This window comes from Misgurnus anguillicaudatus, chromosome 22 (genome assembly GCF_027580225.2).
Source record: "Misgurnus anguillicaudatus chromosome 22, ASM2758022v2, whole genome shotgun sequence".
Lineage (NCBI taxonomy): Eukaryota > Metazoa > Chordata > Actinopteri > Cypriniformes > Cobitidae > Misgurnus > Misgurnus anguillicaudatus.
Window position 1 is genome coordinate 3,085,720 of NC_073358.2, and position 26,371 is coordinate 3,112,090.

The 26,371-nt window shown below is 36.5% G+C and overlaps 3 protein-coding genes across 3 annotated transcripts; 2 read left to right on the plus strand and 1 right to left on the minus strand.

Annotated features, from left to right (window-relative positions):
• Positions 1–109: 109 nt before the first annotated feature.
• eif2b1 (eukaryotic translation initiation factor 2B, subunit 1 alpha) lies at positions 110–5,019 on the plus strand. The gene is made up of 9 exons (XM_055200375.2): positions 110–508; positions 995–1,096; positions 1,176–1,312; positions 2,690–2,806; positions 2,900–3,012; positions 3,096–3,164; positions 3,433–3,508; positions 3,593–3,718; positions 4,767–5,019. Exons 1-9 carry the CDS (start codon positions 496–498, stop codon positions 4,920–4,922), a joined length of 909 nt encoding a protein of 302 aa, XP_055056350.1. The 5' UTR covers positions 110–495; the 3' UTR covers positions 4,923–5,019.
• Positions 5,020–5,869: 850 nt separating this feature from the next.
• Positions 5,870–14,146, minus strand: vps33a (VPS33A core subunit of CORVET and HOPS complexes). The gene is made up of 13 exons (XM_055200377.2): positions 13,991–14,146; positions 13,653–13,718; positions 12,738–12,865; positions 12,130–12,316; positions 11,872–11,988; positions 11,606–11,780; positions 11,334–11,527; positions 11,007–11,133; positions 10,703–10,770; positions 9,248–9,385; positions 8,126–8,263; positions 7,803–7,971; positions 5,870–6,296 (listed from the first exon to the last, which is right to left on the minus strand). Exons 1-13 carry the CDS (start codon positions 14,090–14,092, stop codon positions 6,103–6,105), a joined length of 1,803 nt encoding a protein of 600 aa, XP_055056352.1. The 5' UTR covers positions 14,093–14,146; the 3' UTR covers positions 5,870–6,102.
• An 881-nt stretch (positions 14,147–15,027) lies between these two features.
• Positions 15,028–25,859, plus strand: LOC129440831 (aldehyde dehydrogenase, mitochondrial). The gene is made up of 13 exons (XM_055200378.2): positions 15,028–15,305; positions 19,499–19,603; positions 19,676–19,816; positions 20,991–21,070; positions 22,037–22,148; positions 23,065–23,193; positions 23,561–23,674; positions 23,790–23,892; positions 23,972–24,156; positions 24,278–24,442; positions 24,618–24,775; positions 24,854–24,968; positions 25,352–25,859. Exons 1-13 carry the CDS (start codon positions 15,195–15,197, stop codon positions 25,382–25,384), a joined length of 1,551 nt encoding a protein of 516 aa, XP_055056353.1. The 5' UTR covers positions 15,028–15,194; the 3' UTR covers positions 25,385–25,859.
• The last annotated feature ends 512 nt before the right edge of the window (positions 25,860–26,371 follow it).

The window sequence follows — 26,371 nt, forward strand, 5'->3', positions numbered from 1 at the left end:
ATTCGGCCTGGGAAACGATCGAACAAAAGCGCGTTTTATTATCAAGCTTTTTCAGAACACATCGAGTAATAATAAATAACATATATACAAAATAAATAACGTTATTTACATGCCTAAATGATAGATAATGAAGCATTTAGTTGTGATAATCGATACGCGGTAGTACCTGTTGTACTTGCTGTAGGGGGCGATAATGCGCTACTCACACGTGCCACACACCGTTACAGAAAAGCAGAACAAGTGTTTGTAAATTCATGCTACTTATGCTAAGAAAATTACTAAAATAAATAATCGCCTGTTAACAGAGATACTATTTTAGATTAATACATTTCTCCTGGCTCTATGTCCTGAAGGATTTGCTGTCACGGAGCGTAAACATTGCGTCAGCTAAACATCCAATAGCAACTACATGTGCCGGGTTTGTGGATAGTAAGAGAGTTTACAGGTGAATCGTAACATCCTTTAGCTAAGACACATTTAACGAGGATTTGCATTATGGAGGAAAAAGGTGAGTTTTCACTACGAGAATATTAATAATCAGGTTTTTTAATTTATAACAGTCTGTTAGCAGTTTGGGATTTATGTTTCATTATTCGTTCAGGTAACAGTTATTCAGCCTGACTCATGACAAATACTGTAGTATATTTGAGTAGTACAATTCCTACATACTACAGTGCTTTTGAAAGTTACCATAGTAAATTATTCAGTCATATCATTTTACTATAGTAGGTTAATACTAGAGAATACTAAAATATACTTTAACAAAGTATACTTTACTATAGTATATTACTGTATTTTCATGTGGGGATTTAGGTCTGCTTAACATATCCATATAATAATGATAAGAGATGTTAAGTCATTTTTATCTGTCCATATACCAAGATACTCGCAGTGGACCACAACATGATTATAAAAGCGACAGTTTTGATCTCTGTTTCATAATTGAACTGTATTGTGATAGCGCTATATGATCTGTTGTGTTTTTGTTATCCAGAGCTGGTTGAATATTTCCGAACACAGACCAGAGAACATCCAGATGTGGCTTCAGCTGTGGCCGCTATCCGCTCACTGCTGGAGTTCCTAAAGAGAGATCAGAGTCGGTTTTCTCATCTTTTACTACAGTATGCAAGCCTGCAAAGCACTGGACGTGACCTGATGCTTGTTTTATTTCATAGGTGAGACTATCCTTGGCCTGAGAGAGAACATGACACAGGCCATACACCAACTGCAGGAGACCGATTCATCGGTTGCTGTGTCTTCTGGTGGAGAGCTCTTCCTGCGGTTCATCAGTCTCACCTCACTGGAACATCCCGTCAGTTTTACTTTTCACTGTTTCAAGTGAAAATAGTTGGCCTAAGTTATAAATAGATCTGATACCTGTGAATACCATCTGAGACAGTAGTATCTCATTCACTAATAATTGCATAAGTTTTGTGAATTTATACGCACATTTGAACGCACAAGAATTTGTTCTTAAACTTGTTCTTACGTTAGTTAATTTGGAGTGTTTTACATGAGCGGCCACATGCACGAGGTTGCCAATTTGCATAAAACACGCCCGAACCCGCTCCATATAAGGGCTTTCCACAGAAAATTTTAGAGCAGTTTGTCATAGAATTAATTTTTTATACGTATTTATTACCGGTAATATCCAGTTTTGCCTTGCATTTTTGATTTGGGGGGTTTTGCTGTCGCTGGAGAAAGCCAGTGTGTCCACTGAAGTAACATTAAAGAAGTATTGGATGCGATAACAAGACATTTATTAATATGACAAAGCATCTGTATCTAAAATTAAATATACAGGAGATCAAGTGGAAGACGTTTGGACTTCTCATCACATTTACATACATTTACATTAGGCCTTAAGCAGAGATTTAAAAAGTGAGGAAGAAAAGCGTGAAGATTTGTCATGACGCATGATCTTCTTATTTGTGTAGAAAAAAATAAGTAGGCTATAATAATGTTTAATATACTGTATATAATAATAATAATATAGATAATGTATATAATAATATATAATAGTGTACATTTTATATATTAGCATTATTATATACATTATAATTATAGCCTGTTATTACTATACGTGTGGTATTTGTTCTTGAAATTATTATTATTTTTTATTTTGATACGAAAGTTTTTGTTGAATTATGATTTGTTCGTGAAAATCCGTATGCACATCTCACAAACAAATTTGTGCCTACGCATGCTTAGTGAATGAGATCAAATTTAGAAAGGCTTTTGGGAAAAATTAACCAGTAAGTCAATGGCTGTGGGCGGAGCTTTGTTTGTGTGACATCACTTCAACAAGAGCATTAAAACAGCATGTCTTTGGTCACACATTTATGTTTAAAGACTTAGATTTTGCATAATATGGGCCCTTTAATAGAGCTATTACTGATAAATGAGATTTTATAAATTATATAGATCTGTCCGGATGTTTAGTATGAATACATATCGGTCAAAGTTTTATCACCAGTGGTGTCTAAAGTTTAACTTTAAAAGTTGAGCATCTGCCATGCCGGTTAATGATGGGATGCCCTTGATCATTTGTTTATCATCATAAGCAAAAGCTAATAAAACACACGTGGTTCTTCTAAAGAAAGTAGAATAAATTGGCTAAATTTGATATCCTCTAGAAGGATACGTTAGACTTATAAATGAAAGTGAATTGTCCCTATATGTTTCCCAGGATCTCTCGCAGTGTAAGAAGGTGATGATAGAAAGAGGAGAACTGTTCCTGAAGAAAATCTCTCTCTCCAGGGGCAAAGTGGCTAAACTTTGCCACACATTTATTAAAGATGGTGCTGTAAGTATGTTAAAGATGAACCCAAAACAAGTCTTTTACAGGATGAGACGTTCTCCTCATGAACGTTCTTGTGTGTCTGTTTTCCATTTGCAGAAGATCTTGACGCATTCATCATCTAGAGTCGTGTTAAAGGTCCTGGAAAACGCAGCCGCAGATAACAAACGCTTCACGGTTTATGTTACCGAATCGCAGCCGGATTCAGCAGGGTAAGTTGTCGCTGTTGTACTGAATCTATAGTATACATTTTTCTGCTATAATCTTGTGTTTGTTTATCCCTCTTCCCCTTAAGTAAACGTATGGCTGAAAAACTGCGCAGTCTCAATATACCCGTCACAATTGTACTGGATGCTTCGGTTGGGTAAGTGATGCACATTGGTAAATTTAGAGATGGTTGTGTGTGAAAATCCCAATGAAATACTCAGTCTGGCACGTCAACTATGCCACGTTTAAATCACTTAAATCTCCATTCTGATGCTCGGTTTGAACTTCAGCAAGTCGTCTTCATCTCGTCTGCATACCTAAATGCATTGAGTTGCTGCCATGTGATTGGCTGATTAACAATTTGTGTTAACAAGCATTTAAATGGATGTACCTAATAAAGATTTGCTACAACTTTTTGATTTCAGCTACATCATGGAGAAGGTTGATCTGGTGATTGTTGGGGCTGAAGGTGTTGTGGAGTCTGGAGGTATCATTAACAAGGTCAGATAAAGAAACATGCTTTTTCTTTTGCTGTTTGAAGTTGTATTAATGTTATGTTTAAACATAGTATTTCATATCTTTTAGATTGGCACCTATCAGATGGCAGTTTGCTCCAAAGCCCACAACAAACCATTTTACGTGGTGGCAGAAAGTTTTAAGTTTGTGCGACTCTTCCCCCTTAACCAGGAAGATGTACCCGATAGATTTAAGGTACGTTTGTCACCTGCATGTTTTTTAAATTTTATTTTATTTTCAGTTCATTGAACACCAATTTAAGGAGTTTTATAGGGGAGGAGTTGGCATCATGAAGTTTGCATTGATTATATGGTAAACAAAAAAATGTACGATCTTTATGTTAATCAAAACTAAAATAAATATATAAAAAGGTAAATTAGGCTTAATCTCACGCAACTAACCCTTAACCAAACCCTATAGTACATAATAAGTACATGTTGTTTATCATTATTACTTGGTACATAAATATATAATTACAGTGTAACAGTAGCTGCATTTCCATTACCCTTCCAACTGCGCAAATTAAAAAAACAGGCAATGGAAATACACACAATTATCGCAAAAAGACAATTGGGTGAAGTTTTTTTTTTTTTTGGGGGGGGGGATCATTCAAAAAAGGAATATATCCATAGATATGTATAAAGGCTAGATGTCTCGCCTGCCCTGCTGGCCAATTGAGTGGAACGTCGGCATCTGGCGGCCATCTTACGACAGGCAGCTCGCTCACTCGTAGCATTGTGTTTTAATGGTGCTTTTAAATGACCATAACTTCCTTAATTTTCTACCAATTTTCAAATGGTTTGGTTTGGTATAAACGTCAAAGATGTACCTATGACACTGCATACTTATACAAAAAAAATTCATGAACATGTTCAAGCATCCAGAATTATAGCCACGTTAATAAAGCCCGATTTATAGTCGTGCGTAAGCTCTACGCCGTAGGTTATTTGCAAAAATTCAAACAGCGTGTCAGTTCCACGCGGACCGCGAGCACTGTGATGGATCCACTAGAACCCCTTCCGCAGGTAAAAAAAACTGCATCATAGGTATTTCCCTTTTGCGACGGTGAAAACAAAGATGAGCCAAGTTGAAGAGTGATTTAACTCAAACTGCAACAAAGTTCACTGTTTATTTACTTCCATCATTGCTCGTCTTTTTAAAACATACACAACAAGTTGTTGTTTCTTCTTCGTTTGTGAAATAAACTGTGAAATATTTACCTTTAGTTTTTTTTTTCTTGCAGTATAAAGCAGATATCCTGAAGAAAGGGAAAGATCTGAACCAGGAACATCCAATGATTGACTACACACCTCCGTCACTCATTACATTACTCTTCACTGATCTCGGTGTGCTGACACCATCCGCTGTCAGCGATGAACTCATCAAACTCTACTTATGATCATCACAACATGACATTTCGTCCTTTGTGGATTTCAAATGATCCTGTACAGTTGATGAGTTATGAATTTGATATTAAATTATCTTGTTTAAATCTATTTTGAGTGGAAAGTAGATTATTTTTATGTGCCTTTGCTTTACTGTTTCAGAGTATAAACAACAATCGATACATTCAAAGCTTTTTTTGTTGATGATTTATTCTGCAGCCCTTTATCGTGCACTTCCACTGTAATATGCTTGGTGAACAGACTAAACTGAAATCGTCTCTATCTTACAGGCAAAGTTTTTGTCCGATAACCCTTGGTAAACAAGACTTATGTGTCTGATACGGCAGAATACAGCATCTATTTACATATATATCTATGGCCCAAGGTGGTGGGAAAGAGTGGAGGTGTGGACTAATTTGCATATTTATATCTATGGTTAGTGCTGTGCAATTGAGCAGAGGTGGGGACTAATTTGCATATTCATTTATCCGTGTATACTAAATAAGTCAAGGGTGTAAAGTTATATACAAGCTTTTCAACTGTCGCAAGAAAAAAACTTTTACATATGCTATTATGATGCTCAAAGATGAGTTTTAAGTGATACAATTATGAACTACAGGGGAACTTAAACAAAAACCCTTCCTGATGAAGCAAAATTTTAGTTAAAGGAACAGTATGTAGGATTGTGGCCAAAACTGGTATTGCAATAACAAAACTTGTGGCTAAAACTGGTACTGCAATCACATAACTGGTTGCCAATACACAACATGACAACATAAACATCAGTTGAGGGCTGCAACTCCACTTTTCAAATGACAATATCCTTGCCAGACCACTGTTGTCAGTGATATAAGTATTTGAAATGAAAATGATTTCTTAATGTCTAGTGACATATCAGGGCCATTTTATGATTTATTGTTATAAATTTCTTACATACTGTTCCTTTAAAAGAGCAACCAAAAACAATTCACTATCCATTAGATAAATCGCTCAGGGTGCTGTTTATCTATCAGGCGTTAGTTTATTGAGATAAATTAGTAACAGAGAGTAACTTGTTCAAACAATTTATACACAGGAAAATGCAGCAATATCACTTTAGCTTATATACATGTATACACAACATTAAAGTTTTGGTTCATGAGTGTAAAATGATGTTGGGACAGAACTTATGTCCTCCAGCTTTACAAAGCAATATTAAAATAACTCTTCATCGGGATGATCCATCAGAGATTTTATCCAACTGGTACCATTGATGAGTTTAGTGGTGGCTATAATGTATTCATTCCCACTGTCCTCCATCTGAGACAAGAACCTCAGAGCTGCGATTTCGGCGTACGTCACACCGCCCAGGAAGAAGACGAGCGTCGTTCTGTTTTCGCCCGGTTGACCTGCAAACACAGAGTATGTTCGATCACCAAATCTAAAAACATGATCTGCAATGTAGAGAAATGCAAACTGAAGACTTTAAATGTGCACCAATGTGACTCCAGATACTGGTTCTGCTTTAATGGGCCATTAAAATAACTGGATTTGCGTGCAAACTGGACATTTATGGATGTGTGCATGTCTTTAGAAGTCAAAAATAACTACAGGAAGTGTTTGGCTGCAGTAACTGCTGCTAATAGGGCGTAACCAGTTGTTGACTAAGGGGGTTATCACTTGATTTCACACTGGGAGCACTGGTTGGGTCAATACATATGTGACCCATTATGGCAAAAAGAGTGGGAATGCGCACAGTGTAATTTTAAGCTATAGGCAAAATAAAGTATAAATGTTGATTTTGGTCGAAATTGAGGTTTTCATAAAATAAGTACATTAAGACCTCGTCTAGCGTTACCAATGCTCTACCGCAGTGGTTCCCAAACTTTTTCAGGGTGCGGCCCCCTTGTGTATGGTGCATTCCTTCGCGGCCCCCCAAAGAAAATTTGTGACAAAAACTGTTCTAAAACTTAACATTTTAATAAAAAAAAACATTAAATTATACAAAAAAGTAGTGCTTTTGGTTAGTAGCCTTATTTTTTAAGGTTTAATTACACAGAATTCATGATAAATTAATGTATTTCATAAAATGTCATAAAACTGGGGCCCCCCTGGCACCATCACGCGGCCCACAGTTTGAAAACCACTGCTCTACCGCATATATTCATTGAACATCTAAAATGATCTTAATTTGAAATTTTTTTAAGAGGTGTATCATCTTAAATGCCTGAATGTAATACAAAGATGCGTCTCCATCCACACGCGTGTCTGACATTTTGGTTTGGGTTTTAAAACATGCAGAAAATACAAAATAAAGTGCAGGATTTGCTCAGTGTTAAAATAATTATTAAAAGAGATAAAGTTCAGGACCTGATTGATGTTAAAAGAGTTATTAAGAGCGACAAGACTCAAAAACGATCTTCCTCATGCTGACTGACAGATCTGAAGCATGCACACGCGTGTGACCCCAATATATACACAGAATTACAGTTTAAAAAATATCCATTTTGAGACAAAAATAATCTGTTTTGTCTTAAGTGAATGTTTGGTTAACTGTTGAGGAAAAATCTGATGTGTAAGATTATATTAGATCCTTGCATTACAGTAGAAGCTATCTGTCTCAATGTCAATCAAACAATAAAAGAAAGAAAAAAGTGGAACATATATTTTCCTATAGTATTGTTTTTGACTTTGTGTGTGTTAAATCTATTCATTTTACTGCTGATTTTAAGATATGAATGCAGTAATTTTGCATTTTTCTCAATATTTGCTTACTGACTCTATTAACTTTAAACACGTGTAGTCAGATTCCAACAAATCATACATCGTTTTGAAGGTTTTTTTTTAATAGAGAGTCTCAAAATATAAATAATTTTTGAAAATTTTGCCAGCACGGGTCAATGCACATCGCTTACGTTTCTTGTGAAGGCCTGTGGGAAGTTGCTGTCTTTCCTCAAAGTGAGGACCAGGTAACATCTTGAGCACCTCCTCTATGCTCCTCCAGCCCGGTCGTGCCAGCAGCTGAGTAAGACGAACACTCAGAGGAGCGTAACCGCTGTACACATACGAGATGTCATTCGGGTTCTAAAATGAGCAAATGAAAAACATGAGTAACGTGCGCCGAAAATAGACAAAAGTTTATTGTAGATTTGAGGAGGACATATGTAACACTTGGACATTGTACCTGTACCTGAAACTTTAAATTTACTACATTATGAAAGTATAATTTTGTACAGACCTGTTCATTGGTATCCTCCATCCAGAGTTTCAGTGTCTTTCTGATTGTTGGATAGTTATTTCTCATGGTGCTCTGAAGTTTGAGTAACCCGACCTTTTCCAGGTTGTTGAGGGTCAGAATGTGCTCGTATCCGTATGTCTACACCAAAACACAAACGTAGTGGAAGAACGTTAGTTTGGTGGGTGAAAATCACATTTTTGTATGTAAATACAAGTCAATAAATCGCTTATCTAAAAGAAAAGTGTAATCACTTAAAGGCACAATAGTAGATTTTCACCACTAGAGGTTGCATTTATGTCAACGATGTTATGAAGGAGAGTGTTTAAGTAAACTGATCATTAAAGGAATAGTCTACTCATTTTCAATATTAAAATATGTTATTACCTTAACTAAGAACTGTTGATACATTCCTCTATCATCTGTGTGCGTGCACGTAAGCGCTGGAGCGTGCTGCGACGCTTCGATAGCATTTAGCTTAGCCCCATTCATTCAATGGTACCATTTAGAGATAAAGTTAGAAGTGACCAAACACATCAACGTTTTTCCTATTTAAGACGAGTAGTTATACGAGCAAGTTTGGTGGTACAAAATAAAACGTAGCGCTTTTCTAAGCGGATTTAAAAGAGGAACTATATTTTATGGCGTAATAGCACTTTTGGGAGTACTTCGACTCGGCGCAGTAACACCCTCCCTCTCCAATTATGAGAGTGAGAAGGGGAGCGGACTTTTCAGGCGAGTCGAAGCACTCCCAAAAGTGCTATTACGCCATAAAATATAGTTCCTCTTTTAAATCCGCTTAGAAAAGCGCTACGTTTTATTTTGTACCACCAAACTTGCTCGTATAACTACTCGTCTTAAATAGGAAAAACGTTGATGTGTTTGGTCACTTCTAACTTTATCTCTAAATGGTACCATTGAATGAATGGGGCTAAGCTAAATGCTATCGAAGCGTCGCAGCGCGCTCCAGCGCTTACGTGCACGCACACAGATGATAGAGGGATGTATCAACAATTCTTAGTTAAGGTAATAACATATTTTAATATTGAAAATGAGTAGACTATTCCTTTAAGTTGTTTTTGGTGCTACATTAGGTTCAAACAACACGTATATTTTCTGTCCTACCTGCAGGATTTCTTTCTTATAGTAGTCCAGGAGTTTCTGTTTGAGTCCACTGTTGCAGACAGACTGCATGCAAACCAGTCGCAGGATTTTTATAATTGGGTCTTTTTGTGCAATGCAGTCTTCTATATATGTGCTGACCTGAAAATAAAATAAGATCAACATTTAAAGAACTAAACTAATCTTCTGTGTCCAGAGAATATAATATGATAGGAATAATTGACCACGGGCCATTGAATTATTCGAAAATAATGCACACTCGAGGTGGTAATGCACGAAGTGGCGGTCTGCATTATTTTCAAATAATTTAAAAGTCAATTATTCCACAAAAAGTCAACTTATACCACGGTTACTCTTGTGGTTATTTTAAGACATTTGACAGGTCAGGTGTGCGGTTCTTAAAAAAATTATTATGTATGCCCGTGGAACATTTCTCAACCAATCAGAATAAAGCATTCAACAGGCCTGTTGTATAATCTATAATTCATGTTCCATGGGTGTTGATTATTTTTCGGTAAACCGCACACCTAACCTGTAAAATGACAAAAAAATAGCAACGTTTTTTAGGGATGCTCCGATCGATCGGCCGATAATGCTTGCTATGCTTCTCAATGAATTACGGTGAAATGCCAATACATCCAAAAGCCAGGGGGCGCTCTCGTGCAGAAACGCAAAATGCGCTGTAGACGAAGAACAATACACAGGCAGCTATGATGACACGCAGCTCCAGGAAATGTCAGGATATATTTATATTGCTGTTCTTCAAACCTTTTCAGGTATTTTCATGATAATAAAGAATATGTATAATAATTATGTTTGACGAGTGTTGCTTTTTTAAATGCATGTTATAAACGACTCACACCAACAATGATTTTAGATCGATAAGGACTTACTGAATAAAAGCCGTAGTACATGAAATAGCTGTGAATAAATCGGCTGTCCGATACAGAATAGTGATCGGCCACGTATTTTTAGTGGAGATCGGCATTGATCGGAGCATCACTAACGTTTTTGGTAACCGTGGTATAAGCGGAATAATTGACTCCGATCCTTTGAATTAGTCGAAAATAATCTCACTTCGCGTTGTGCCGCATTACCACATTGGGCGTGCATCACTTTCCTACAATCCCACGGCCCGTCGTCAATTATTCCTTATTTAAATAAAAGTTCAGGTAAATAAAAGTTACATTGATTTTTTTTTAGCTTTTTGCTTAATATTTGTATTGTGTGGTAACCGTTTTATAAAACAGTAAGGTACTCAAGGCTGTATCGTGGATATGTCACGGCTAAAGAGGTTGCATTGATTTTGCTTCACGTCATGCCTAACAATGACCTTCTGCCGTGACTTATTCTGCAATACAGCGCAGCCGTTCGCACGTCATTGCTTACTTATAACATCTTTTTAATCATTCAAATTTATACAATAAAAACATTTATTTTCGTAAACGGACCAAAAACCTTGTCTGTGTCCACACCAGTCATGAACTCCTGTTCAACTGTAAGACTGTCAAAGAAAACTTCTGAAGCTGAAACACAGGAAACATCTGTTATACACACTATTGATGCTATAAAAATACATATCATATTTTACAAAAATGTATATTTATTTTTAATTATTCAAAAAAAAATAAAACTGATGGACAAAATTATTGTATATGATAATCAGCCTGCCACAAACCTCAAGTTGAGTCAAATTAAACAAAAGAAACAGGAATATATATCTATTTTAATATGAATGTAAGGTGAACGGCCTCAGACTTACTTGTTATATCTTTAATGAGTTCAGCGATAGACGTGTGATTGGCCAGTGAGCTGCGGGCGGCCTGCATGTGAGGTAACTGGGAAACAAACCGTTTGATCTCTCCGACAGTTTTTGCATTGTGTCGTTCCTACAATAATAAAAGGACATTTCTGCTTATTGGGGCTTTAGTTCAAACAATTCATATTCATCTGTCTTATTTCTTTTATTGTCCCAAACCGTACGCCTCGGCTTCTCAATTTGGGTTTGTTTGTGTTGCTGCCTATTTTACTTTAATGGCCAGCTTCCAGTTCCTCCCACCCGTCTATCTCTTTAAGATCCAACACAAACCTCAAACGCTGCTGATATGATCTTGGCTTTCTTGCTGAGAGCTGCACCGACAGCGTTGAAGTTCTTGTCCCGTATTTCAGCGTACAACTCCTCGGCCGAATTGAGTTGCAGTTTTTTGGGTTCGGTAGGCAGATCTTTGCTACTTTCTTCCTGTTTTTTCTGCGCAAACTTCTCAGGTGGCAGCTTCACATAACCTGTCAAAGCAACAGAGGATTAAAAAACCTGTTTTATTTGCTATGTTCAAAATAATTTTGCCCTTTTAAATAATTTACCATTGGTGATGCCATAGATCTCATCGATGAGACCTTCGTAAGTCAGCTGTGTGGCCAGCGGCGTCAGCAGGTCCACGTTACGATCCAATAGCAGAAGTGTATCAAACACGGGCAGGATCTGTGTGGGGCTTCCAGCACACTCTCTCTTCATCCGCAACATCATGTTGGCCACGTGCTAAAAAAAGACACAGACCAAAATTCAAGTCTGCATACCATGGATGTGCAGCACATATGCATGTGTGCAATGACCAAACTGCTTTTCTTACCCTTGCACATTCTCCTTTGCCAAAAATCTGGGGTATCGTCCCATAAAGCGCTTGCAAGGTCATGAGACCCTTGGCAGTGTGATACAGGCTCGTCTGATCATTCTCTATATAACACTCCTTTAAAAACACAGAAATATTCATAAGTGAATGTCAATACAATCATACAATCGTTTGGTCTTATTACAGGATACTGATATTTCTTGGTGACATCTTTTAAGTTGCATATGCAAACTGCTTAATTTAAATGCATGCTCTTACTCTAAAGGAATTCTCGGACTCCATGGAAAGAAGATCTCCGTCATACGGGATGAGGTCAAGGATGTACTCATCGATGTTTGTAAATGAGTTAAGTACCCCCTTCTCTTTCAATCTCTGTTCACAAAGAAGACTCCGGCGAGGCACAAACAAGATGTGGAAATCTCGTGGTGGATGTAATTTATCCTCACTGTTTAAATCATAAAATTTTATGTAATCTTATTTGTTACTCCAAACAATAATGGTGAACTGCAGCACATTACATTACAGTATAGGCTTATTTTTAATAAAAGCAAAAGCGCACAAATAATGAAAAATACATTTCATATCCTGCACAAAATCTTATTTTAATTCTCAATTATAAGACAAATGTTTATGCATTATTTCTTCTGCTGAACAAAAATGAAGAGCAATGTTTGTAACTAAATCATTTTGGGGCACCATTTACTTCCATTGTATTTTGTTTTTCTTCTATGGAAGTCAATGGTGCCCTTGCTTCCTGTTGGAATACAAACATCTTCTTTTATGTTCAGCAGAACAGAGAAATTTATACAGGTTTGTTACAAATAAATCATGATTTCTTTAAATACTTTTGAACATTCAACACAAACCTCGCAACATTTTCTGCAATGATGTCCATCAGTTCCAACCTTGGTCGAACAAAAAACACAATATTCTTGACGGCAGCTGATGGTATGTGGCCGCCTTTGAGGGTAAACATTTTCTCCACTTCATGTTCCTTATCAAAATGACATAGAGATGAATGAATTAATGAATAGGAAACAGATATTTAACCGATTAGATGGGTAATGGCAATAAGATGGATACATTTTTAAGATGTCAAATAAATCTTTGGGGTCCCCAGAGTACGTATGTGAAGTTTTAGCTCAAAATACCATATAGACGGTTTCAGCAGTAGCAACATAAACAAGCGGCTTCCCTGGTCATTACGTAACTTAAGAATAAATAACAACAAAGTCCTTTTAAAGTAGTTTATTTATATAACACACGCAAAATAAACAACACGTAGATTACCTAGGAAACCAAAACGTTAGTTATTTCCGACGAGGTATTTGTTTAAGAGTTCAGTTTAGCAACTAGTCAGACCATAAACAAACACAAAAAATGGAAGTAAAGTTCTGACCAGACGCGCAATCGCGTGACCGCACGTGCGTCCAATGAAACCATCTATAGATAATTTGTTAAAATTGCCACTTTGTAGGTGTGCTGTGGTTGGATAGTGCAGATTATGGGGCGGTATTATTATAACAAGATCCCCTTCTGACATCACAAAGGGAGACAAATTTCAATTCGCTTTTTTTACATGCTTGCATAGAATGGTTTACCAAAACTTTTCATTCTGGGTTGATCTTTTTCACATTTTCTAGGTTAAAAGAAGCACTGGGGACCCAATTATAGCACTTAAACATGGAAAAAGTCTGATTTTCATGATATGTCCCCTTTAAAATAAGGCAAAAATGTCAGTGTATTTTTCCAGTAGCTAAAATTTGGAAGCCATGTCTCACCTTTAAAAGAGAATACTGAGCAATCAAGCCGAAGGGTCCAGTAAGATACTCGTCCCAAACAATTGCCTTAAATAAATACATAAATAGGTTAAAGAACAAGAAGGATGACCACCTCAAAAGTAAATTAGTATAAATGAAATGTCAACTAAGTAATGGTACTAAACAACAACTGCAGTAATAAGCTCTTTATTACACTGAATGTACAGTTTCACATCCACTACTCTGCAATATAATTTGAGTTAATTCAATATACAGAAGATGTTTACAGTGACAGCAATAGAAGGCCAATGTAAAGTTAAGATGACGGTTTTCATGTTTGCTAACACAAAGATCTTTACCTTACTCCCGGAGCATTTATCTAAAAACTCACGCAGCTCCTTTCGTGCAGCCTCCCTTAAAATATTTAGGTTTACTCTGCCATAAGACAAATGTGACGCCATGTTGGCTACACTCAAATCATGTGACTGGACTGCGCCTCGGTATGTCACGTGATTAGAAACTGGGCGTTTCTCAAACGGAGGGCTGCAACCTTCGGAGGTCGCATTTGCAGGCTGCATACATCATAAATATTGAATTATTTTAGAATATTAACAATTATAAAGTTTACTTTTATACTAAATTAATCGTAAATTGTTGTAATATGCTTATTACTTGCAAATGTAATGCTCAGTTAACCGAAATAAACCAGGCTTGGTGACGTATGCAGCCCGCATATGCGACCTGCGGAGGATGCAGCCTTCCGTTTGAGCAAAGGCCAATATACTATTTAAATCATTTTGGTAAATATTTAAAAATTCCCATTTGACGTAACATTAACATTATTATAAGGAACAAAGTCGTCTATTTTGAGATTAGAAGTTTTGGGATGAACGGTGTACAAAATTCCAAAAACATTGGAAACTATTTAAAATTGTATATAGGTGGAATATTTTCCCAAATATAATCTAGGTGGTGTAGAAGATTTATTAAAATGCAAACTACTAGGAAAAATTGCAAACTTTTGTAGACAGAAAACTAAGCAAAATTACTGAATCAGAAATCATAAGCTATTGCTATGGCGCATCTTTTAAATAAATATTTTCTTTGAATACATTTTATAAATTTATTTAATTACATTTTCAAAATGAAGATTTAATAAAATAGCCTTCTTTAAAAAAATATATAAAATGCGCAACAGTTGGGGGCGTCAGGCGGATGAACCCAGAGCCATAAAATATATATAAAATATAAAAAATATCCTTCTATGGCTCTGGATGAACCGAGCCCCACGCTTGTTGCCAATTCCGTTTATTTTAAAGATATCAGTTATTTGAATAACCGCGTGTTTTCTAGTAAAACAGCGCGATCATCACAATCCTAATGTAAATCTGATGACCAAAGTCAAATGTAGAAAAAATTGCATGCATACGTATACACGTTACAATCATAGTTTTATAGCAATGTTTGTACGGATTTGTTCAAGGATCTGGCAACCTCACAGACGAGAGTATTTACATAGCGTTTCCGTTCTAAGTCCGATTAAAGCCAGCGACCTGCATTAAAATGCTTCCCACGGTATTTCGGCGAACTTTCCCGCAAGTGTATCGCGTCTCCGCGTGCAGAAATTTAACGATTCCTGCACCCAACACCCAACCAGACGTCCACTACAACAAGGTACTGCACAAATGTTCAGATTTTGTTTTATGATTTTTAACTTCACTAGTTAGCAAGATGCGCATGTAAATACTGAGCGAATTATTGCTTAGATGTATGTCCCAAGTTCATTTAATATATTATTATTAATATTATTACGACAAAAATTTACGAGACAGAGAACGAGTCACGTGACGTATACCTGACGTTTACATGGCGTTGCACTCTTTCTTTTACTGTCTATGGTTGCAACACTGTGCCCGAGGCCTTCACCTGCAAATATCATAAACATTTTTGTAAAATCCACATGTTGCAAAACTTTATTGGTTTATACACTGTTTTCATGCTTGTTCAATGAAACAATCATAATGAATGTACTTATACCTGAGGAATGGTCCTTGCAGTTTTTTTTTTTTTTTAAGTAAACTACAGTTTATAGAGCAACTAAATTTACAGTTACAATAACTTTAAGCATTAAAGAGAACTTTTTAAACTTAAACAAGAAAAAAAAACAAATTAATAATACCAAGGGTTCCCTACTTTAAGACACTGGTAACAGCATTGTCATAAAACAGCGGACCATCCTAGCAATGGCAGACCAGTGGATGTTTTTAGGGACATTTCCCCAGAAATGTTTAGGAACACAAATGCATTGATGGAGGAGTTGGGTGACAACAAGAACTGGAATATCGGGTTCAGTCCATGAGGTGAAGATGCACTGCAGTATTTAACCCTGTCGTGTCTAGTTTGTTTCTAGTTATTAAATATGTTATGTTAAAACAAATAAAGTTAAGCTTGCTGGAAAAATAAACTATTATTGAAAGTGAGATGACATTTCTTTTTCCTGAGTGTAGTATGGAGATCACGTGCGAGTAGCCAAGATGTCATCTTTACAAGCAGGAACTTGAACTATAGCGTAATTGTTAGGTTCAAATTCCATGCATTTTCTCCTAAAGTATTGATTTTAATGATAACATATCTTCAAAGATAAGACTAGATAAGACCCTTATGCCTCGTTTGGGATCTTTTATAGTCCTTTGAAACTCCGTTGAAAAACACTGTTAAGTGTTGAGTTAAATGTTGGGGTCCATTAAAGTCCATTTAAATGAGAAAAATCCAATGTTTTACTCAAAAAACATAATTTCTTCTTGACTGAACAAAGAAAGACATCAACATTTTGGATGACGTTATGGTGAGTAAATTATTTGGATTTTTTTTTTTTTTTTAAGAAAATTGACTGATCCTTTAAAAACGGCAGCAGCTGACGAGTTTTGTCAGCGCTAAGCGCAGAGAGTTTTCAACTTTTGGTGAAACGCTCAGCTCGTTAATGTCACTTCTCACTCAGCCGTCCAATCACAGTGGAGGAGGGGCGGGACAAATGTCACAACCACCAACCGGCGCATTGTTCAGTGACTGATAAACAGAGCAGAAGAATCAGAGCAACCAAAGCGCTCAGCTGAAAAAACCTGGCAAGCGCATACAGTCGGCGCCTGCCTGCCATTTTCAGACACGTTTAAATGCTTTGGTGTATGTGCATGCCCCCTGTATATTAGAAACTGTAGCCAATAAACACTCAGGACTTAGTTTTCCTTTATTTCTGACAAAATTCTGGTAAAATGTAGCTACTTTCATTTCGAGTCTTTCTCCTTGTAGACCAGTGTTTCTATTTCTATGACTTCTAATTAAAACTATGAACTACTTTTAGGGGGCATGTACACCAAAACGTTTAAACACGGCTGAAACACCAGTCGGATTCCAGTTGTGGATATCGGCTTTTATTTTTTTCAGCTTCAGTTGCAGTGATGCTTCTGTTTTGTTTACTGGTTATTGTGCGATGGGCCGGTTGGTTGTTGCGGTATTTGTCCCGCCCCTTCTCCACTCTGATCGGATGGCTGAATGAAAAGTGACATTAGCTGGGGGCACGTTCAATCTCACACCGGTGCGCAACGTTTTGCTACGGTTTCCGGGTTGAACGACATGTTTCCTGGAAACGGTGTGCAACGGCGTATAACAGGTTTTAGAAGCGTTTTCTCTTGTTTGGTGGGTGTGTCAGAAATGTCGGCCCAATCAGTGGAAAGATGTATAAAACCACCTGGTAGTAAAGAGACGGCTCGCTCAATGGATACAAGTTGGAATGTTGTCTTTTATTCTGGACGGCAAGATCAGTGACTGTAACATTGAGGGTCTTTTACAGTATTAAACACACATTTCACGTATTAAACGATTTCATCAGGCTTCAGAAATATTTAAAAAAGAACACAAAGAATGGCCTCTCAGCTACCGTAGTTGCAACTCTTGCGTCATCACAACAGGGCGTGCAACACATCACCATTTCTGTTTAATAAACATTGTGCAACGTTTTGTCAGGGCTGAACGCAGCCTGGGCTTCCATCCAATTGTGCAGCAATTTTTTTCAAAAAAGAAAATCTTAAACTCTTAGAAAAAAGAAAAGACAAACAAATGCCAAACTAGTGCTCTTGGTCAATTCAAAATGTTAACAAACCCTCAAACCTGAAGATTTAAGTACTATGTGAGGTTTTGTCTTTCTTGGGAGAGTATTTCTATGTACACCATTATTAGGCAACTATTAGTGTGCAGAATTATTATGCAACTAAATGAAAAACAAAGATGTTTCCATCTTACACAAGTAAACAATTATTTTCACTTGTTAAAGTGAGAATAATAAACTCTACATTTACAAATAAACATCTCTGAAAAAAAAAACTCAGTGACCAATATACACGGAGTTGCATAATAATTCTGCACATTAATAGTTGCCTAATAATGGTGTACATATAATATGCTCTTAAGAAAGCCAAAACTTCACTTTTACTACTTATTCCTTTTAATGTTCAGGTTTGAGGGTTTGTTATTTGAATTGACCAAGAGCACTGTAGTTGTACAATACCAAAAGTAATCTTCAAAAACTTGCCTAATAATAGGCTTTATGCCTAGCTGCACTACTTCCTGAACTTCAGCCAGCTCCTTGTTTGCTGTCTGCCATTGTTGGACGGGCTGATTGATCCAGGTGTGTCTGATTATTGTTGTTGTGACTACTGAGGTCAGACACACCTGGATTAATCAGTTTGTCCAATAATGGCAGACAGGAAACAAGGAGCTGGCTGAAGTTCAGGAAGTAGTGCAGCTGGGCATAAAGCCTATTGTGCAACTGCAAACGGTGTAGTAATCAACATTAAACAAAACAAGGCATGCTTGGAAAATAGAGACAGGACTGCATCTAGTCACGATTATTTATTACTTATTAATAGCTATTAATTTAGCATTTTTAATGCAGGCACTAGCAGCAAGGTCATTAAGACGACGTTGAGCCCCATATATGGTAAAGACAACGTTCGTAAAAACAGCTAGACAGTCAGTCCAGTGTTCGCTAAGTCAGAATTTATTCGGCGAATGCGTTTCCATCTCTCATTTGCATTTACTCTTTTTCGCATCAAAAACCACCTTATGCGAGTGTAAAAACATTTTGAGAATTAAAAGATTTTATTTGAAATTTGGTGTTTCCATCACTCGTTTTTGATGTGATACTTCAAATGCACATAACATGGTGATGGAAATATGGCTATTGACGAACTGAGTGTTTCACCCAAAATGTAACTACTTAACTTTATCTCGTCATTTATGAGTTCATATTTAACTAATAAATATGCCTTTTTGGACGAATTTCAAAGTGAAAGTGTAATACCGCTTTTATCCACCAGATGGCCAAATCGAATTTATCAAAAACGGAAGTTAAAAGGAGTTAATGATTTATTTTAACTGCCTTTATGTTTGATAGTCATTCTGAGTCTGATCTCTAACATAAATTCCTTTACAAAAACGCAATTTTTTTAAGCTTTTTGCTCAAAATGTTGTATTTTTGAAGAGAAATATCCATATTTCAGTGGTTAAATTAAGTAGAAAAAGTAAATATATAATGAAACGCAGAGGGTGTGTTCTTTAATTTGATATAATTTGCATGTATATATATTTATAGAAAATGATTTTTCCTGCAAGGAATTTTGTGAAAAGTTTGTTAAAGTCACAAAAATGCAGGTGGGCAACTTTTCTCAAAAAGGCTGGCAGTGAATGAGTTAATGCAAGAAAATGAACAAAACAAGCTGTTTCAACATTTTTCCATTTCAATTGCCAGTGGATGTTAAAATCACATTAAGCTCAGGTATAAAGTTGATGTTTTTCGTGTTTTTTTCGTTCAGATTTTCATTAACAATGAATGGCACGATGCAGTAAGCAAGAAAACTTTCCCCACCATTAATCCTGCGACTGGTGAAGTCATCTGTCATGTCGCAGAGGGCGATAAGGTAGGGGTCTGTCTTTGAGCATTTTATTCATCTGATCAAAAAACAATGTCACGTGGCCTTTCATTTTTCTAGGCGGATGTGGACAAAGCTGTTGAGGCTGCTAAAAATGCCTTTAAGCTCGGGTCTCCGTGGCGACGCATGGATGCATCTCAGCGTGGACATCTCCTGAACCGATTGGCCGACTGCATTGAGAGAGATTCGGCTTATTTAGCGGTGAGTCACTTTTGTCCTGTAAATTGTTAAAGACTTGTTTTAAAAACAGCTCATTGCATTTTATATATTAATAAAAAATTATGTTTTTTTTTGTGCTGTTAAGCAAAAATACAATTAAAGCTTAAAAATATATAATTAAAAGTTTACAGTTGTATAATAACCCAACTATGGTCACAATAAAAGCAGTTAAAAAAAGTTGTGCCTCTTATTTGCATTATTACATTTAAACAAATTTACATTTGAAGGCTGAAGTAGTCTGTGAAAAAAAAAATGCAACGCATCACCTGAGCTACATACTACATTCTCCTGTAGACGTGTGTATTCGCATACAATGTACGTATTTTTTTTTAAATCCGGCGGTGCGTGTACAGTATGCGAGCACTCTTCTGATGGTGAAAATTGTGTCACTGTACAAGGACCCTTGCGTACATGTAAAAAAATTACTATACCTTGGCCTTTAGTACACCGTTATTGATTCCAAATTTGATTCCGCTTATTGATTCCAATTCCTAACGATTCTTGGTTTTGATTCTAAAGAGGTGGGAAGCAACAACAATCAAGCCTTTATAGATCAAAAATATTTATTTGGTGGTCTTGGCAGATGACGTAAAATTAAGTGAACGCACCTTCCAGAATTGAAATTTTTATTTTATATCAAGGATCCGACTCCTTTCTTATAGATCAGATTCCAGAATTAGAATCGAAACTCGATCCCCAACCCTAGTACACAGTAACTTAGCCACTGTGTCCACCAAAGCATTTAAACGCGGCTGAAACAACACACCGAATTCTTCAGCTGAGCGCTTTGGTTGCTATAATACTTGTTTATAAGTTATTGTACGACGCACTAGTTGGTTGGTGTGGTATTTGTGTCACCCATCCTTTGCTGTGATTGGATGGCTGAGTAAAAAGTGACATTGACGAGCTAAGCGTTGTTCCCGAAATATAAAATTTTTCAACTCTTGGCGCACAGACAAATCTGGGGGTGTGCACAACTAGTTGAATATTCAATCTGAAAAAATTATATTCGGATGGGTTTTTTTTTCAGAAAATTCTGTGTAGCTTTTTCATTGTTAAGTGTATGAGTTTAACATCAATATTAACAGCTTTATGTTATATGTTTTATATCATCTTTGTTCGTATATTGTTCATTGTTTGTATTTAATTAAAATAGGAGCTAGAGACTCTTGACAATGGGAAACCATACGCAATCTCCTACTGTGTTGATGTCCCCATGGTGGTGAAATGCCTCAGGTGAAAAATGGCGGGAAAATGTTAATTGAAATTCCAAAATGTTAATTTTTTTTTTAATTAGCATTTGCACTTCAAGAGTGATTTTCGGGAAAAAAAATTCTTGGTATTTTTGTGTTGCTTTCAGTGGAAGTTTCAAAAAATTCTTGAACTGGGATGCTTTTTCTTGGTGAGCAGGACGACCCAAGAAGATAAGTCTAGTTTTTAACCCAAAAATGTAAAATGTCAGTGATTTTGTGAAAAAACTTTTTCACATTTGTTTTATGCACAAAATCACTTAAATTTGATATTTTTGTTCTGAGAACTGGACTTATTTTCTTGGGTCGTTTTGCTCATCGGGAAAAAGCATCATGGTTTGGGAGTTTTTGGATATTTTTGCTGAGGGCAAGACAAAAATACTAAGAATTTTTCTTGAAAATCATTTTTTGCAGTGTAATCACATTTGTACTAGAAATGTATATTTTTATCATAAACAAGAACTAAACCTTTAATTATTAAATTTTAAGTTCAGCCCTTAAGGGTAACATAAATTCTCATTACATTTGAGCTGCATTTATTTGGTTTTTCAATTTGAATTGTGTATTATCTTTGTTTTAGTGCTGCCTCACGATTAGTCGCGACTGGTCGTTTGCAGAATAGAAGTTTTTGTTTACATGGTAAATGTGTGGGTACTGTGTATAATAATTATGTTTATATAAATACAAACACATAAATGTATAATTTTAAGAAAAAAATATATTTATATAATAAACATTTATATTTATATATAATATAGATTATATATAAATATAAACATGTATATACACATGCAAATGTTTCTTAATTATGTACATGCATGTGTGTATGTGTATTTATACATAATTATTATACACAATGCACCCACATATATTATGTAGACAGGAACTTTTGTTCTGCAAACGATTGGTCGCGACTAATCGTGAGGCAGCACTACTTTGTTTATGTTTATAGGTATTTTGCCGGCTGGGCAGACAAATGGCATGGGATGACCATTCCAGTTGATGGGGATTACTTTTGTTACACAAGACATGAACCCGTTGGAGTGTGTGGCCAAATTATTCCTGTAAGTTTGTGCTGTGGAGTTCATTTAGATCCTGGAAGTCTTATGTTCCCATTTTGTTTGTCATTTTTTAAATGCTAATGTATTTTTTGCCCTAAAAGTTCCCTGCAAAGCATCGACAACTGTTAAGCACAAAGTCCTTTGCACATTGCATCTGAGATGTTTGGTAAAAGAGCCACCAAGTTGTTCATAATTTGTAATGATTAAAATGATTAAACAAACTTTTGATTCTATCTTAAATGTTATTTTATAACAAAGACCTGCGCTGTATTTTTGTGTTTGTGCTCTGTATTGTGATTTGTAATGCAAATGTTCTTCTGCTATTGCATTGTTAGTTTTTTATTGCCTGGCATTATATTTAACAATTGCATTGTTGTCTTAAAGTGGTCACATGCATTGCTTAAAAGAGCATTATTTTTTGTGTGTGGTGTAATGCAATGTGTATAAATGGTTTAACATCATTTTCCACATACCATACATTATTATTACTCCTTTATGTCCCACCTTTCTGAGATGCATTGATTTTTACAAAGCTCATGGTTATGAAAAGCACGGTGTGCTCTGATTGGCCAGCTATCCAGTGTGTTGTGACTGGCCAAATACCTCAAACGTGTGCTGGAAATGTTAACCATAACCCCCTAACCATATTTTAATATCCCAAAGCACAAATCTTCCCACACAGTTACATAGATAGCTGTTTATGAAGAATTTCTTTGGGTTTCATATTTTATTCTTTGCGACTTTGGATCTTTTATATGCACGAATAGAAAGGCAAAGGAAAACATGAAATTACATCATACAACCTGGACTCTGCATCGCTTTTTGCTTCTAAGTGTTTGTTTGTTTAATCCATCATTAACATGTGCGTTTTAGTTAATTAAATTAGTAATCCAGTCATCTTTTTCCCATTGTCCGGCAGTGGAACTTCCCATTGTTGATGCAGGCGTGGAAGCTCGGCCCTGCCCTGGCTACAGGGAACACGGTTGTGATGAAGGTGGCGGAGCAGACGCCTCTCACTGCCCTTTATGTCGCCAATCTTATCCAAGAGGTGACTACTGTAGTTACATTTGCATTAAATAGGCCATCTTAAATTGTTTTTCAGCATGTATAGGTTTCGAGTGTAGGGCTGCGTAACGATTAATCGCGACTAATCGTTTGCCAAATAAACGTTTTTGTTTACATCGTGTGTGTGTACTGTATATAATAATTATATATATATATATATACACACACACACATGCATGTATAATTTTAAGAAAATATATTATACACAGTACACACATTATATAACAACAAAAACTTTTATTTTGTTAACGATTAGTCGCGATTAATCGTTATGCAGCTCTAGTTGGGTGTTAATAACCCTGTAATTCCACATTGTCCGACTGTTTTCAATGACGTTGATGTTGTTTAAGGTGGGATTCCCTGCTGGTGTTGTTAATATCGTCCCAGGAATGGGTCCTACGGCAGGGGCAGCCATCTCATCTCACATGGACGTTGACAAAGTGGCATTTACCGGCTCCACTGATGTAAGAAACTTTCCTTTATTGGTACTTGATATAGTATTAGTAGTACTGTGGATCAATTCAGTTTAGTATCGACTTTATGTTTGTATTGAAGAGCTCTCTTATTTTTATATTATAGGTCGGTCAGCTTATCCAGCAAGCATCTGCCAACAGTAATCTCAAGAAAGTGACATTGGAGCTGGGCGGAAAGAGCCCTAACATCATTTTATCAGATGCTAATAGTAAGCTTGCTCTTTTATCCACATCCTTGAAAAGATATGAAAGTATAAAAAGGTGAGATATGTATATTTGTTTTTGCAGTGGAGAACGCGGTTGAGCAGTCCCATCTTGCCCTCTTCTTCAACCAGGGACAGTGTTGTTGCGCAGGCTCTCGTACGTTTGTGCAGGAGAGCATCTACGATGAGTTTATGGAGAGGAGCGTAGAGAAAGCCAAGAAGAGGGTTGTGGGAGATCCCTTTGACTTGAAAACCGAGCACGGACCCCAGGTACGCATCTGTAGAAAAAATTTACGGGATAGAAGTTAAACAATGGGTTGCAGTATGCATGAATTTTAAGTTAAATGTAGCAAATGTCTAAATGTTGATTGATTGTTTTTCTACCCATAAGGTGGATGACAAACAGTTCCAGAAGATTCTGGGTTACATCGGCAGCGGAAAACGCGAGGGAGCCAAGCTGATGTGCGGTGGTGGCGCGGCAGCCGACCGCGGTTACTTCATCCAGCCGACTATCTTTGGTGACGTTCAGGATAACATGACAATTGCCCGCGAGGAGGTCTTGTTTGTCTTGATGTCAACACAAATTAATATTTTATGTCCTTGCGTTTATCATTTACGTGCTGAGTTGCCATATAATTCGCACAATAATAAGCTGTTTGTTGGGAATATAAACCCTTGCAGGACCTGATGACTGACTGATGATTATATGCAATCTCTTCCTCTGCTGTTAGATTTTTGGTCCAGTGATGCAGATTTTGAAGTTCAAGTCTTTAGAGGAAGTTATCGAGAGAGCCAATGACAGTAAATATGGCCTTGCAGCAGCTGTTTTCACCAAAGACATTGACAAGGCCAACTATGTCTCCAGCGGTCTGCGTGCTGGCACTGTGTGGTAAGCGTGTAATAATTTATGAGCAATATAAAAGCCCTAGTGAGAAATACTTTGTTTACATGTGTTTTGTTGCGTTAGGGTTAACTGCTACAACGTGTTCGCGACTCAGGCTCCCTTCGGAGGCTATAAGGCTTCAGGAATTGGTCGTGAGCTGGGACAGTATGTACTGGACAACTACACAGAGGTCAAAACGGTAAGGTTTTCCCAAAACAGGGCAGCCAAACCTTTTACAAACGAAAGTCAGTATTGCTTATAGGGAATAGTTCATGGCACTTTTCCTGTTATCCCACCAAAGTTTTTTCAAATAAAGTATATAAATATTATAAGAAGAAGTTCACATTGATGATGAGTTTATTAATGTTTATGTTTTATATGCATGATAGCATGTATCCTGTTAAAAAGGTTGCCATCATCTGACCTATGGCTTCTATCTATTGGGCACTGATATCCGCCATAATTGAATTGCTATTATAATAGCGTATTTTAAACACAATATCAAGAAAAGTCTTTTTTTTTTTAAATGTAGCATAAGGTGTCCCGTGTTCATGTACTCATTCATTTTCTTCTCCTCTGTAGGTTATCACTAAGGTTCCTCAAAAAAATTCCTAAATGGATGAAATATCTGAAGAAGCAGCTATATGCATATATAGGTGCATAGTCTCTTACACTCATAAAAAACTATGAAACACTTATATCACCATTATAATCACTTATAAGTGCTTTTGCAAACAGTATTGCTCTATATGATTTTCAATCTGAAAAAAAGTATATATAAAATGTGTTTTGGGCTGTTTTTATTCAGACGCACTTAAAAGGTTTTTCATCTAAGCTGCTCTTATATAATATGTTTATTTGCATGAATACATACATACAATTTTCTATTCATTATCTTAATGCACATGTAAGTGTCTATTTTTCTATTTGCTATTTTGCAGGAAGAAAAAAATAAAAGAATGTCATACACTAACCATGATTGTTCATGAACTCTCCTTGTTTACATCTCTCTTGTTTACATATGCATAAATCAATAATGTTAGTTAAAACCTTTATAAAATGTATTCATTTTAATAAAGCTAACAATGAAGGTTGAGTCATTTAATTGACTATAACCGCTCTACTTTTTAAAAATTATACATTTATGTTTTCTAAAATGCTTTCCTAATGAAAAGACCAGCTTAAACCAGCCTATCCTGTTGGTGTAGCAGACTGGTTTTTGGAGGGCTTTTGAACACATCAAATCTGGTCAGGCTGTAAGACCAGCTGACCGGCCAGCTTGGTTAATCTTGTTGGCTGATCTTAGCCGGTTTAGGATGAAAGTAACTGGTTTAAGGTGGTCCTCCCAGCCTGGTCAAGCTGAGGGGTCAGCTGGTTTTAGCTGGTGGGGTCTGACTGCTGTTTAGTTTTGCTCTCTGCACTTTCGCATTTGTCACTACACTACATTATACGCTGGAAGCGCATTCTTTTGTGAATGTGCGTCAGTCATCATTACCGGAAGATAGTTGTTTGTAAAGCTTTAAATATTGATATTTTAATTACAAAATCGCATAAATTGCCCTTTAGAAGGCCTTTATTAATCCCCTGGAGTTGTGTGAATTA